Source organism: Coenobita brevimanus, chromosome 92, assembly GCF_032717465.1.
Source record: "Coenobita brevimanus isolate Jiangsu-jjx chromosome 92, ASM3271746v2, whole genome shotgun sequence".
In the NCBI taxonomy this organism is placed as follows: Eukaryota; Metazoa; Arthropoda; class Malacostraca; order Decapoda; family Coenobitidae; genus Coenobita; species Coenobita brevimanus.
This window is the reverse complement of record NC_137045.1, coordinates 6,067,469-6,082,772: the sequence shown is the minus strand read 5'-3', so window position 1 is coordinate 6,082,772 and position 15,304 is coordinate 6,067,469. Positions and strand designations below refer to the sequence as shown.

Sequence of the window (15,304 nt, the reverse complement as noted above, 5' to 3'; positions counted from 1 at the left end):
ATCTGCACCCACTCCCCCTTCAAGGCCTTCCTTCTCATTCATGCCTCTGAGTGATCTCCCCTCCTTCCCCTCATTCATGCCTTCTCTCTCATTTATGCCTCCCCTGAGAACTTTTGTTTATGCCTTCATGTGCCATAAATCCCCTATAATTTATGCCTTCCTCCATCTCATTCATTCGTTCATCGTTGGTGCACCGTACCTCCTCTGTTTCCTCCCAATGCATCCGTCTCCTCCCTTTCATTCTAACATTAATTTCAACAGAGTCTATCCCTTTTCATTCTTTCATACACTCATCCGTAGCGCTCCTTTTCCCCTCATTCATTCCTCCCAGTATACCCTCTCCTTTCATTCACTTCTTCCTGATACACTCCTCTCTTCTGACTAATTTATTCTATCATTCCCTGTGCTACGCTCCTCTCTCATTTAATCTTTCCCAGAGTACCCCTTCCCCTCTTTTTCATTCTCAGTGCACCCCCTTCTCTCCCAGAGCACCCATTCACTCTTATTCATTCATCCCTAAGGCATTCCTCCTCTTCATCTCTGGTCCGTGCACGTCTTTTCTGTGATGTTCCCGTGTCTGTCTGTTTTCTCATTCATGTTGGTCACTACAAACGATGTCTGTCATTGTCTCCCACCACACACACACACACACACACACACACACACACACACACACACACACACACACACAGTATTGCTGCTGTGAGTCGGTGCTGCTGTAAACATCATATCACATACATACAACCCACCTCAGGTGAATATGCATCACCACACTGGTCCCCGTATCACACTGCATTTTACCAACACAGTATCGCCATCTGGTGATTAACATACGTTATCATACGACATTCATCCTCATCCCATCCCATAGCATACCACACCTTATCACAATACATCAGCCAGCTCAGCTGAACACACCACACCACACTCGCCCCCATAACATGACACATCTTGTATAATACAGCCACACTCCACACACCATACAATGTATTATCACCTAATTCAGCTGACAACATCACGCTCATCAACGCTCCACACCACACACACCACACCAAACCACTCAGCAGAGTTGGACATAACAAACCACACTACTTCGAATATCGCAACACACTACACGGCCGGGTCAAAAACCACATCAGACTGAGTTTGATACAAAACATTCATCCCCACACTTTACACTCCTAACACCACATTTCTCCAAACCCCATCACACAGCACAGTAACACAACACACTGCACAGCTCGTTCAACATGATCTTCCTCTTACTACACCGTATCAATTCTCACACCATACTTCACCGCATCACATCCTGCCAAGCCGCATATCACACTATACAACACCACAATTCATTCCACCACACATCAAACATCACATCAAAAATCTTATATTCCCTCCCTGCACCACACTCCACCACATCTTACACTGTCAAAGTATTGTTCATAGCACACCAAACTACACAGCATCCCTCCCCACATCACACTACCACGTCACACCCTGCCAAAACATCATACTACACCTCATACCATACCACACCACATCACCGAATCACACACGACACCACAAACTACCACATAACATAAATACATACATCACACCACACATCATCCCTTCGTTTGGCTTTAGCTTGTGGTACAGTTACGGGTATTCGATATAGAGATTGCCCACACAAATAACCACACTGTAAAAGCAGCAGTTCAGCGGGCCATCCTAAAGCAATAAACACTATAAACTTCACTTCACACGACACCAGAAGTTCTCGCCTTATATCCAGCTAAGAGTCTTTTAGTTCACCAAGCCAAACATTTCATCATCTACCATAAAACTAAGCATCTGTAAGTTTGGATTTCCACTAATCACTGCTTCTAACATTAGAGAAAATGCTGAACAATATCTTAAGTATTACTAAAGGTTGTATCAATCATCATCATCATCATCATCATCATCATTCCATTGCTATTAATGGATGAACAGAACCGAAAAACAGAAGAGGAAGACACAAATGCGGGACAAACATGCTTCAGTGTGCCTCTTTTTTTTTCCCATCCACACATGAGAACCATCCCAGCTGTAACTTCTCGTAATTATGAAGTACCAATTAAACAAGGATTTCACTTTAGGAGAAAAAATTGTCAAAAGTCCACCCCTCCCTCCAGACTCCACCAAAACAAGAAAGCCTGTAATATTTTCCCCTAAACACACACACACACACACACACACACACACACACACACACACACACACTGAATATCACTGACACCACAAGTAAACTTATTCCCTCTACGAGTATGTTACACCGTGACCAAAACGTCTCCCAAAAAAACAAAACCAAATTAGACAGCCCTTGTATCATGTACCCGAACGAAAGCTGCCGTGCCACTGAACACTGTAAGCCGCTTGGGAGACTTAGCGTTCCAAGTGATATCGGTCTTCTCCCTTTATTTTCATACCCCTGTGTGAGGCGAAGGGTATTTTTGGATCCGCTGCGAGACAGAGTAGTGAGAGAGAGGACTGACCGAGAGAGAGCTGTGAGTGAGTGAGGGAGGGAGCGAGAAGATGTATGACCTGAAGCAAAAGAGTAGGTGAGAACAGTGAGCAAATATGAATGTGAGGGTGAGGGCGAGTGACTGAATGTGAGTGAAAACTGTAGAGGAGCGAGCTGGATGTTAATGTTGTAAGGGAGGGTGAGTGAGTGAGACCAGGCGTAAAAGTGAGGATGCTAGTGAGACGAAAGCAAGAGCCAATGTGGAGAGAGGTGTGTGAGAGGGTGACTGAGAGTGAAGCAGGGGAAAGAGTGGATCGATACATAGTGAAGGAGGGAGGCAGGAGGGAGAGGCAAAGTGAGTGGGGAATGAAATGAAGCAACACAGAGCGTGAGAGGGGCGGGAGAGCAAGTCTGAGAGTGCGTTGAGAGTGGATGTGGGAACAGAATGAGTCGAGACAAACAGCGAGGAAGAGCGGTAGAACTGCGAGTGAGCGAGTAATCATGAAAAGTGACAGAAAGCCGAAATGAAAGGAAAAGTATTAACCCAGAAAACTGTGAGTGAGGGAGGGGTGAGAAATAAAATGATGCAAGAGAAAGAGTGAGAGGGATGGGAAAGTGAACCAGAAAGTCAGAGGGTGAGAGTGAGTCTGAGAGAACGACAGAGGGAAATGAAATGGAAAAATGTAGAGACTGAATGTGAGGGACTGAAGCAACACAGTGAATGAGAGGTGTTGTGAGCATAAAGTGAGAGGCTGAGGGTAAGAGTGAAAGAGTAAGAGTGAAAGGGGAACAAAATGAACCAACAGAGTGAGAGAGTGAAGGTGTGCGTAAAAAATGAGAGCGAAAGAAATGACCTAGTGAGCGAGGGAGGGAGGAAAATAAATCGAAGCAGCAGCGAAGGAGAGGGGTAAGAGCGTGAGTGAAAGTGAGAGCGACTGAGAGTGAGAGTAAGAAAGGAAACGGAGATGGTGAAAGAGAATGGGAACGATGGCGGGAAAGGAGAGAGCTGGGGAGAGAAGGGGAATGGAAAGGGGGCAAGAGGAACGAGAAGGGAGGAGAGGGGGTAACAAGAAGGGGAAGAGGAACGGGAAGAGGGAGAGGGGAAGAGGAGTAAAGGAGAATAAGAAAAGCGTAATTGGAAGAAAAGGAAGCATGGAAAGGGAAAATGAAAGGAGAAGAATGGGAACGATTACTGGGGGAGGGAGGAGAAGGGTGGCAGGGAAGAAGGGGGAAGAGGAGGTGGGGGAAGAGGAGGAGGGGGATGATGGGAGGGGGAATGGTAAGGGGTCTTGGCAGAACGCTCCCACCAAGTATGTCACCCTTACGAAACGCCGTGATGGAGGGGAGGAGGGGGAGTGTTGGTGATGGGATAATGGGGACTTGGCATGAGTAATGGGGAGTAAGCTAATGGGACGCAGGCAGCAGAAGTGTGGGGTCTAAAACAAAATAATGGGACAATATTAATGGATGGTTTGGATGGTGCTAATGGAACGACAAACTGATAATGATGAAATATTAGGAATTTGGCAAGACATACTGAGATGGCTTAATGGGTCAAGATGCACCAGCAGTTAGAATCGAGGCTTTAAAATGGAACACCACTAACGGAACGATAGGATGATACTAACCGAAGGGGCAAGCTAATGTGATAGGCACCTGGCATAAGTAATGATAGCAGATTATAGGACATCAAGAAAATGAGAGCAGTACTGAAGCCAAATAATGGAGAATAGGAGACAGTTCACGGAAGGCATTGCTGTTAGGATGTGAGGCATAACATGGTGATAAAATTTGTAGGCAGACTGATAAGGATTAAGGAAAACTGGAAATGGTAATCCGAAGTGATACACACACACACACACACACACACACACACACACACACACACACACACACACACACACACTAGCGGAAAAAAAAAAAAAAGGAAGGACTATGGAGATCGAGTTACTAATGGAAAAATGGGTTAATATGGAGACCTAAATTAGACCAGAAGGCTCACTAATGGGAGAATGGGAATAATGGGAGAATTATGGGTGTGATGTGATGACACGACTTCCGCCTACAAAAACAAGCTTAACTACCTTTCAAATCGACAGTTCTAAGGAGAGATGAGAAATACATAATTATCTTGCACGTATTTGGGGGCAATAAAATAATAATAATAACAATAATAATAATAAAAATAATAATAATAATAATAATAATAATAATAATAATAATAATGCTTGGGAGGGTCTTGAATGACACAGTGAGCTGAGAAGAAGGGGAGGGTAATGACTGGGCAGGCCTCGGTGTGCTAAAGGACTGAACACGCGAAGAACCACCACCCTGCATCACTCTATCAAGATGCTGTTAACTAGCCTTAGCCTTATCAATCGGTGCTGGAGAGGGACGCCTTCATGTGGTGGCACCGAATATAACAGAGAAGCATCACTACCAGGCTATGCAAAATTCTCTCGACAGCCTCCCCATCCCTGGAGAGTAGGATGGTGGACTGTAAGAGGAGGGCAACTTAAGCCTGTAGTCAACCGGGTTCACGTTCAGAAGAGCCTGGATCCACAACAACTTCAAATACTTGTAAATTATATACGTAGAAAAAGAGAGAGAGAGAGAGAGAGAGAGAGAGAGAGAGAGAGAGAGACTAGCAGTATACTATATTGATTTCCATTATTTACAATCACGTTTCACTGAGTTAGGTCTGTCGAATATCATGGGAACTCGTCACGGCACGTCATGTAACTTTATCTATGGGTATCAATAACGATAAATGCGTTAATACCGGTATACACAATGCCCAAACACCGTCCATATAGCCCAGCTGTATCATGTGATAACAGAATACATGTTGTGAATATAAATGCTTGAACAATGCAATACAATATTCAGGAAAATAAACAGATCAGACCAACTTTCTATAGCTACACCCAAAGCGTATGTTTCAACAGAGGTAAATGTAAGGAAAATTATTATTATTATTATTATTATTATTATTATCATCATCACTAATATTATTATCATATTTATTATCTATTTTCACGTGTTTATGGCGTACTATAACATTTATATCAAATGCTTAAACTTTCAGCGCATTTCCCCATTCCGACGTATCATATACCGGGCATAGAGCATATTTTCATATCTTTCCATTTTTATATATAAGGCTTATTTCCACATTTGAAACATCGATTTTCACAATTACAACCATGATTTCGCATTCACAGAGTATCGTTTCACAAAGTTACGTCAACGTCAAAATTTCATCATACTTCCGTGTCAGGCGAACGTGAATACGGAAAAGTGCAAAGGTAAATAAAAACATAGGCTTGGTTTTTATTACGAAATTTTATAGCAGACACTTTGATGCGGAATACTAGTGAATGTGGAAAATATTACGCACATTATATACACCACTTTAAACCCTTCAGCCCGATGTTTTTCAGTTTGTTCAAGCTAACGTCATACTTGCTTTCACTTAGATCCACCTCGTGGTGATGGGGCTAACGAAGGCTATACTATTTTTTTTTTACGTAATGAGAAAATCTAAATCACGAAACGGGATTAGAGGTAAGTCTGTGAAGCTGGGGACTGACTTTAACACATATATATCGGAAACAACGCTGTGAATTCATTAAACCAGATGACGTAGCCTATTATTATTTTTCATTTTGCTATCATCAGGGATTTTATTGAAGGTAGGACAAAAGAAAAATGTTCCCCCTAACCCCTCTAGTTCAAAAAGGTATCTCGAAAGTTGAATAAAATCGTCTGGAGAGAGTAGGAATATAATTTAAAAAAAAAAGACAATCATATTCTGCTTTGGGGTGGGTGGGAAAACGTAATAAAGGACGTAATGAAAGAAATAACTTCGTATTAAAGGGATAAATGGAACAAATCCTCCCGAAATAAAGAGAATAACGAAACAACTCACCTCCCGTCGGAAAGCAAAAAATGGAACAATTCTCTCTCGTAATACAGGACTAATGGAACAAATCACGTCCCGCAGAGAAGAAATAAATGAAACAAATTACAGAGGCTAATGGAATAAATCATCTCACAGTAATCAATGGAACAAATTAAAGGGGCTAATGGAACAAATCATCTCTACATAAAAGAATTGATGGAACAAATTAATGGGGTTAAATCACCGAGCAATTAGCACACTTCAAAGCCGTGTTGACGTTCCAAATCCATCCGCACATATATTCAACTATAATCCTCACTTCAGTATGTTCACGCACGAGCTATAATAAAACCCATGGCAAACAAAATTATTACATTTTTCTGTTAGGTCTTTTTTTTTTTCTGTCCTCTTTTGGTTCTGGGATTGGCATTTTAAGGGTACAATTTCGTGTGTATCTGGATCACCGACTGCAGCATCAGGCAAAAGACAGACACACTGAGATACTGAGAAATGTTTGGAAATAGACTTGTGGGAGATAGTATTGTGAGACAGGAGGAAAAATGGAACAAGACAGACGAAATATCAGTCACAGAAGGAAGAACGGTAGGAATGATAGGGAGTGAAAGAGAAATGGAAGAGCGGAATGAAATGGAATAGAATGGAGCGGGAGAAATGACTGGGAAAGGAAGAGCAATAGAAAGGCGAGAGAGTGGAAAATGAAAGAGACAAACTACCAGTCATGAAAGGAAGACTAATGGGAAAAATAATGGGGAATGTAAGAGCAATGGAGGGGCGAAATGGTGTGAGAGAGGAGAAGGGGAGAAGATTAAAAAAAAAAAAAAAAAAAGGAACGGATGGCGAAATACAAGGGACGTAAGAATGGAAGAGAAAATAAATGCAGAAACTGTTAGTGAGAGAGAGAGAGAGAGAGAGAGTACGGGCAGAATATCCATTAGGAAAACATTAAAAACAGGGGAAATGTAGGGAAAAGTCAGCAAAAAATGAATGAGGAAAATAGCAAGAGATAGAAAATATAGAGTGAAGGAGTAATGGAAGAGAAGTTTGTGGAAAGTTGAAAGGAGGATAATGGTGCAGTGTGCGAGAATATAAAATTACATACATACATACATATATATATATATATATATATATATATATATATATATATATTGTGTGTGTGTGTGTGTGTGTGTGTGTGTGTGTGTGTGTGTGTAAGAAAAAGAGAGGGAGGGAGGAGTCGGGTCAAGGTCAACATGGACCCAAAGTACATCTGTCAACACTTGTTTTCGTGGCTCCGTTACGTGTGAGAGAGAGAGAGAGAGAGAGAGAGAGAGAGAGAGAGAGAGAGAGAGAGTGAGTCTGCCAGGTAACAGCAACGTAGCTATAAGCAGTATGAATATCATCCTTTCACACAACGGAAATTAGTAACAGATTATCACTTCAGTTTTCTATTTTTGTTCACCCCAACTTCAGTTATCAACACTACAAAAACTAGCCTATACTACTACTACTAATACCACAATTAAACTTATAAACACTGATTCGTCATTTATACACGTAAACATCACAAACAATTAATCTAGCTGGCGGTCGTTGCACAAGTTTACATTTATTGCCAGAGAAGTATCCTCAAAACTTTTTTTCCTATTCGGGCAAAAGCCAGTTTTTTGTCGGACTCAGTAATCAGGAAACTGGTTGGCGTTCAAGTGGTGATATGCGAATATGTACTGGCCACTCAAAATAATTCATCAACACGGCGACATAAAAATTCAGCAAAATCTTAATGCAGTCTAATTCTTATAACTTTATGCACAGGAAACTTAGATGATATGTATTGCTAAGTTCACCCACTGTTTAGGCCGGATTATTGTCAAGTTGTGGCTAAGCAACTATTATCACTCCTGCCACACAGCTATGCAACTTTTTTTTATAACCCTGCAATATGGTTCACTGTACGATGCTGAATGTACGCTGCTCCTGATGCTAACAGTAAAACAATGTACTGCAGCTTCATATATCGCTCGAAAATGGGGGGAAAAAGGGTGATTAGGCTGATGGAAATTGATGGCTGACGTGTATAGTAAACGTCGAGTGTGACCTTACGCTAATATCCCACTACCGCCAACATAAGGAAAGAGAGAGAGAGAGAGAGAGAGAGAGAGAGAGAGAGAGAGAGAGAGAGAGAGAGAATTTTTCCAATACTTTATTTGTAAATTTCCACTGCACTCTGGTGTATTAACTTTCGTTTTATCCAGCAACAGCCTCAAGGATAAATCTGAAAATATAAAAGATGTAATACGAATGGCAAGCACACAAACACATTCCCTCTCTCTCTTTGTGTGTGTGTGTGTGTGTGTGTGTGTGTGTGTGTGTGTGTGTGTGTGTGTGTGTGTGTGTGTCTCTCTCTCTCTCTCTCTCTCTGTCCTAGATGCTTTAGATAGAGCGGTATTTTTATAAACACATCAATACATTTACATAACCAAACCATTACACAAATTAAGTCTGAAACTTGAGACAAATTGGAGGAGTGAGGAGTGGCGGAGGAGCAAGTGGGGAGGAGGGGGATAAGGGGACCAGGGAAGAAAGGGAGACAAGGTTTAAAATATCGAGGAACAGAAAATATAAAGAATGAGGTAAAAAGACAAAAAAGGAGAGATTGGATGGAAGATATAGAAGAAGCATGAAGGAGAGAGGATATAGAAAACTGGAAGAAAAGATGGATGAGGATGGGTGGAATAAATTACATAAAAAAAGAGTGAAAGGAAGAACACATGGAAGAAAGGGCAGACTGGATGCACGAGGAGAAGACGACTAAAGAAGGGGGCGATATATGACAGAAAAATAGATGTGTGAAAAAGGAAAACGATAGGAAAAGGATGTGATACGTGAGGAGATTAATTTGGAGGCATGCAAGAACAAGACTAAAAAAAAAGAAGCAGCAGGAGATTATGGTCCTTATTCTCGTAGACATGGCGGTTCCTCAGTACTTACAATCTACCAATTTGTTTCTGCAGGTGGATATCAGTGTTCTCTTGCATGTTACTTACGAGAACTATATTAAAGAGATTATTACATAAAGGAGAATACTATCCCTAATAAACTAAATCGCTAAAGGAGCAAGTGCTGAGGAGCCGCCTCATTCTACTAAAATACTGCACTGCCAATCGACAAAGAAAGTACTCGTAAGGGTGAGAAGGGACAATGAAAAAAGGAAGACATGAAACGTAATGATGGGAGGATGATAAAAATTAGGAAAGGTAAGGTAAAGAGACAATACTGGCGTGAAGAGAAGACAGACACTATATATATAAGGAAGTCAAGGAAGACAACACAAGCGAAGTAGAAGAGAGAGATATCACTGACTACACCACAGTTTCTTTAGCTACGACGCCAACTATGGTACAATTATCACACTCGATGACACATATAACTCCTCAGTCACCCTGCTAACAACGGACCAGTGTCAGCGTAACAAATCCCTCACAGCAGCATACACGTCATACACCTAACACGAAGCACAACCGGGAGTAAAGTACGTAGCATGATCTAAATTCGTACATAGGAATCTTACAGTTGTGTATCTAATTTATACTATGGCGCAATGTTACTTCACTGGAGAAATGTTAACACAATCACATTATACTGTTGATTTCGAACGTTCACATGAGTCCCTCAACTGCTTCAATCCGGTGACATGTATATATTATTTACTGTGTTCTTGATATCTCTAGACGATTGCATTAACCTTTAGATAAATTTTTCAAACCAAATGGAATCGATATTGCTCTCATGAACACCTTCACTAAGCTAAATAAAATCGTCTATTGGCAACACGAATAAAAATACCACCACCGGAATGAAATCGCAGAAGTGACAAAGGTTACAAAGTCGAGTTATCTGCACCCCTAACGTTCAAATGAATTCCTCAGGGTTACATGATATGACTGAGCAATTCAAGGTCACATAAGAAACAGAGAGAGCACCTGGCATCACCTGTGCAACACAGGCGGCCCCCCAGAGGATACTCACAGCTTGCCGGACACTCGGGGCTGCTGAGTGCCCTGCCAGAACTTCTCCCAGAAGAGCGAGCGTGCCTTGATGCGGAGGGCTGAGGTGGAGAGGGTGCGGGGAAGTTTGTCACGGCCCGCCATGTCGTACAGGTCGGGGAACGAGTGGTTAACTGTTAGGTTTTGACGCCGTCCTGCCTCTGGCACCTCAAGGTCCATACACAATTGTTGGGCGGGCTGGCCGGGTGTATGGGTGTGAGGCCGCGGCAGGGACGCAGACCCGGAGCCGCCCAATGAGTCTGAACGCTCCCTGAAAGAGAAACTGCGTTGCTGCAAGTAGCCGCTGTCACCGCGGGCAACGATACGTCGCGGGGGTCTGGCGAAGTCCGAACTGGGCTGCGTGGCTGGCACCGACCCACCTCCGGGCTGCTGCTGGCCAGGTGGGTCCCAGCTGACCTCCCGCCAGCCTTTCGTCCGAACCTCACGCCACCCCGCGGAACTAGATACCGTCCATGAGCGCACCGTCCCCTCCTCCGCCTCACCCGGGGACCCGGGTGGCTCCTCCTGTTGTTGAGCCACGGTTGCCACGCCCCCTACGCCCTGTCAGGTCACATACGCCACCACCACCACCGCTATCACCACCACCTTCACCCGCCCCTCGATGACCCACACTGGCTTACACTTGGGATACACCGGACGTAGTGGGTTGCCTCCAGGTCAGACGCAGCACACGCGAGGCTGTGATGATATCGTGTTGCGCCGCAGGGTGGAGGCGAGGCAGTAGGTGCTGTGGTTGTAGCGTGGAGGCCGCGCAGCCACGTGTGGCACTACACGCACCTCACCACGCCGCTCTACCTCACTCACGCCTCAACGCGGCTCCTTAGACGTCAACACACACCATGAAGACAGGGGTTGTTTCAGTAACACAGCTCGCTGCCTTCATCACAACACCAACAACGAGCGTCTCGGATCAATATGTAGCCACGTTCCTTCCTGACGAGCGTGTGAGGGTGTGGGCCTCGGCGTGGTGCGGTGATGGGGTGGGTGGGTGATGTGGTGATGTAAGGCTGCTGTTGCTGGCACTGTATAGCCCCCCTTGCTGTAACCCTCACGTCACAACTCACTATCACGCACACACTATTCCTGGCACAGGGAGAACTCACGGGGTAGACATCCAACGTGGGTGCGAGGGAGAGAAAGAGAACGCGCTGAAGGGAGAGGGGGGAGGCGATTGAATCAGTGTGGGGGGGAGGGGGACTGAGTAGTGGGGGGGGGGGGTAGTAACAGATGGCACGCGCTCCCCTCCGACACACACACGCGGCTCTACGCCACCACCGCCACCACCACAGAGAGGTGAGCCTGGGGGATCACTACAACACCTTAACTAGCCCTGCCTCATCAAGAGAAATATAATGGAGGACTGAACTCTCCCGGCCCACACCACCGACTAAAGACTCGCTCCAGTGGCCAGAGTTGCGCGGGGGAGGGAAGGAGGGAGGGAAGTAGGCAAGGAGGGAGGGAGAGAAGTAAGCAAGGAGGAAGGGAGAGGGGGGAGGGACAGCCTCTCACAAGCGTATCCCTCCTCCCCTTCCTCTCCTCCTCCATCTCTCCCACGTCCGGTCTAGTGTACTCCGGGGCCAACACGAACTCTCTCACCTCTTCTTCCCTCTCCCTAAACTGTTTAACTAATTCCTTAATTCCCTATTCGTACCATCTCCATTTTTTCCCCTCTCCTTAACCTCTCCACTTGTATCCCTCACCTTCCTAACCTCTCCACTTTTTATCTCTCTCTTCCTACACTCTCTTCATCTCCCTACTCTCTCTACCTAGTATTCCCCTCTTCCTACCCTCTAAACTTTTTTATCTCCCTCTCCCTACACTGTCCAATTCTCCAAGTCCTTTCCACGTCTTGTCCTTCCTTTTCTCAGTACTATTTGCCTAGTTCCTCTACCTCCCTACCCTCTCGACATTTATCTCCCACTTCTCCAACTTTGTTCCATATCCCCGTCCACGCGACCATTATGTCAATATATGGTTATTCTCTTCTCACCCTATCCTTTGAATGGGAAAAAAAGAACGTCAGGATGGTGGTGCTGACAATTAAGTCTATTCATATTACATTATCCATTTATTCCACTGTCTGTCCACCTTGATATTGTCCCTCCTATCCTCTGCTTACCTATAATTTTAATTTACTGCACGCATTCTATTATTGCACTTATTTCTTTAATGTAACTTTTTCCACTCTTTATTTCATTTACCTGTTCACTTCTTCTGTATTCCACTCATTATTATTTCTTTCCATTCTTTTGTCCATTTGTTCATCATTTCTGCCATGTTTCTGTCCCTCCACCTATTTTCTACCTAACTACTCTTTCTCTCTACAATCACTCAGTCTATCATATTACTGTATTGCATTTTTTTTTTCATTTTTTTTCTCAATTAATTTCCAAAATTTCTGTCTGCTCTTTCATACTGATTTCTAAAAAGTTATTCTGTTTCTCTGTTCATTTTTCTTTTCTTATGTCCAACATCCTGCACACAGAATACATTCCCTCCTCATTCTTTTTCATTTCATATTTCATTCTTTATTTATAATTCTTTCTCCATTCTCCTATGCCTTACCCACCGTCTGCTTTTTTCTTCTTTATTCCTTGTCTTTAACTCACAAAACAGACCTGTTATGTAAAACCTTCACAGCAACAAACAGCCTCGAGGGGACGAACAGGTTTGTTGTTGCCTGCCTTCCATTATTCCATTTCTGCTTTCCATTTTTATTCTATTTACTACCTATTTACCAATGTATCTGTCCTTATTTATTCTATTTTAATTTACGCAAGTTCTCTGTCCGCTTTTGCATCATATTTCTGTTTTTCTCTCATTCCACTTGACAATCGCCACAAAACTCAGCGATGTACGACTTCCTCCCTTACAAAACCACTTCCTGCCTCTGAACTGTAACACGAAAATAAACTACTGGGCACTGCACTGTACACTGAAAAATAACCAAAGCTCTCTGTAAATTACACACACACACACACACACCCACACCCACACACACACACATATATATATATATATATATATATATATATATATATATATATATATATATATAAAACGTGTGCATATGCACCTATACATATACGGTACAGTTTATAAACACACAGACATCGAAACTTCAGTGGTGATTACCTTTCATATTCGCTGGCTTCTGACAATATTATTGATTGTAAAGTATGTAAACTCTAGTTGTTACGCATGTTTCTTCACAAATGCTATGGTAGCTATTATGATCTTACACAGCAAACCTTTTCACAGGGAAAGACAACAAGCATTCGTTGTTTATAAACAAAAATTTCAATGGTCTTTAATGTACACACTGAAAAACGATAACTATGATAATCATATCGTAAACTTGGAAATAACAACTACATCGAACTATTACCATTACTACTAATAGCAATAGTAGTACCACCGGTATTAAAAAAAACAATTAGAACCTTAACTGGGAAAATAATAAGATTGCTTGGGTATATGTTTCTTATGCAAATACGACAGAACCTGTCAAACTTGTCCCTTCAAAAGAGACAGGTAAACTTTTACATTTTAGTGGTAATAAAACGCAAGCCAGCCAAACACGTGATAAACGATAAATACAATAGTAAAAAAGTATCATTAACAGCAAAAACAACTACTACATCTACTACTACTTCTACTACTACTACTATTACAACAATTTCCAACACCAACAGTAGTGAGGTAATAGGTGTGAAATCTGGAGTGCGCATAAAAAAATAAAAAAACGGAAATTTTCTCGGTACAGAAAAAAGAAACGTACTCTTTGTTGTTTTGCTGTACACAACACGAATAAAAGAGAAATTCAAGGTACAGTCAGTCTCTCTCTCTCTCTCTCTCTCTCCATCGATGTTATTCATAATGATGGAATGCAACACAGGTAAAAAAAAAAAACGACTACACTGCAAGCGCTCGCTCACACACACACACATAAAACCACTCTCTCTCTCTCTCTCCTGCCGCGTCTGAGTTACCACGTAAAATGAAAAAATAAATCGATCTTGGGAGTTGCGCCATAAACAAACCGCTACGCCGCCGCTCCTACCCGCAGCCGGGAGAAGGGGGAGAGAAAGGAGGGGGAGGGGGGAGAGAAAGGAGGGGGAGGCGAGAGGAAAGTGACTGGACAGGGAGAGAAAACAGTAAGGTGGGAGGGATGAAGTGAAGGGGTGAGGGACAGACTGTGGAGGAGGTAAGTGAGGGAGGGGAGAACGAGGGGAAGGGAGAAAACGCAGAGAGGGAGTGGGAGATGCAGGTATAAAGAACGGGGTGCCAGGGGGAGAGGATGGTGGAGGAAATGAGGGAGTGAGTATGGGAGGGAGGGAGAAATGGATACAGGAAGAGAATGGACAGTGGAGGGAGAAAGGGTGACAGCGACAGGCAGACACGTTACTGGGAGGAAGTGAATGTGGTAGGGAGAGAGGGAGATGAGGGGGAGGAGGAGGAGACGGGCAGGGGAAGGGAGTAAATGGTCGTGGAGGGAGACAAGAAAGACAGGGAGTGAAAGAGGGAGAGAAGCATGAGGAGGAGGGAAAATGGGATGGAAGGGGGGAGTGTGGGAGGGAGGGAAGGTAAATAGGGAGTGAGGGGAGGGAGGGGGAACAGTGAAGAGGAAGTTTGGAAAGACAAAGGGCGACAGGGGAAGAAGGCTTTGGGGGGGGGGAGAGAGAGAGAGAGAAACGAGAGAGAGAGGGGGGGAGGGGGAAGGGAGGAGGTTGGGAGAGAAGGGAGGGAGGAGGGAGGGGAAGAAGATAGCTGGGGGGAGGGGGAGAGGGAAGAAAGGGTAATGGAGGGAGAGAGAAAAGACAAGGTATGACAGAGAGAGAGGATGGTGGA

The 15,304-nt window shown here is 43.6% G+C and overlaps 1 protein-coding gene across 6 annotated transcripts in view; it reads right to left on the bottom strand.

Annotated features, from left to right (window-relative positions):
- Positions 1–15,304, bottom strand: part of dnc (phosphodiesterase dunce) — a 405,280-nt gene that overhangs the window by 240,575 nt on the left and 149,401 nt on the right. The window contains exon 1 of one of the 6 annotated variants that reach the window (XM_080282060.1): positions 10,416–10,966. The exons of the other annotated variants lie outside the window; for them this stretch is intronic. Coding sequence (XP_080138186.1) covers positions 10,416–10,612 — 197 coding nt within the window. The 5' untranslated portion in view covers positions 10,613–10,966. Of the gene's footprint in view, positions 1–10,415; positions 10,967–15,304 lie in introns of those variants that run through there. 6 annotated transcript variants of the gene reach the window in all.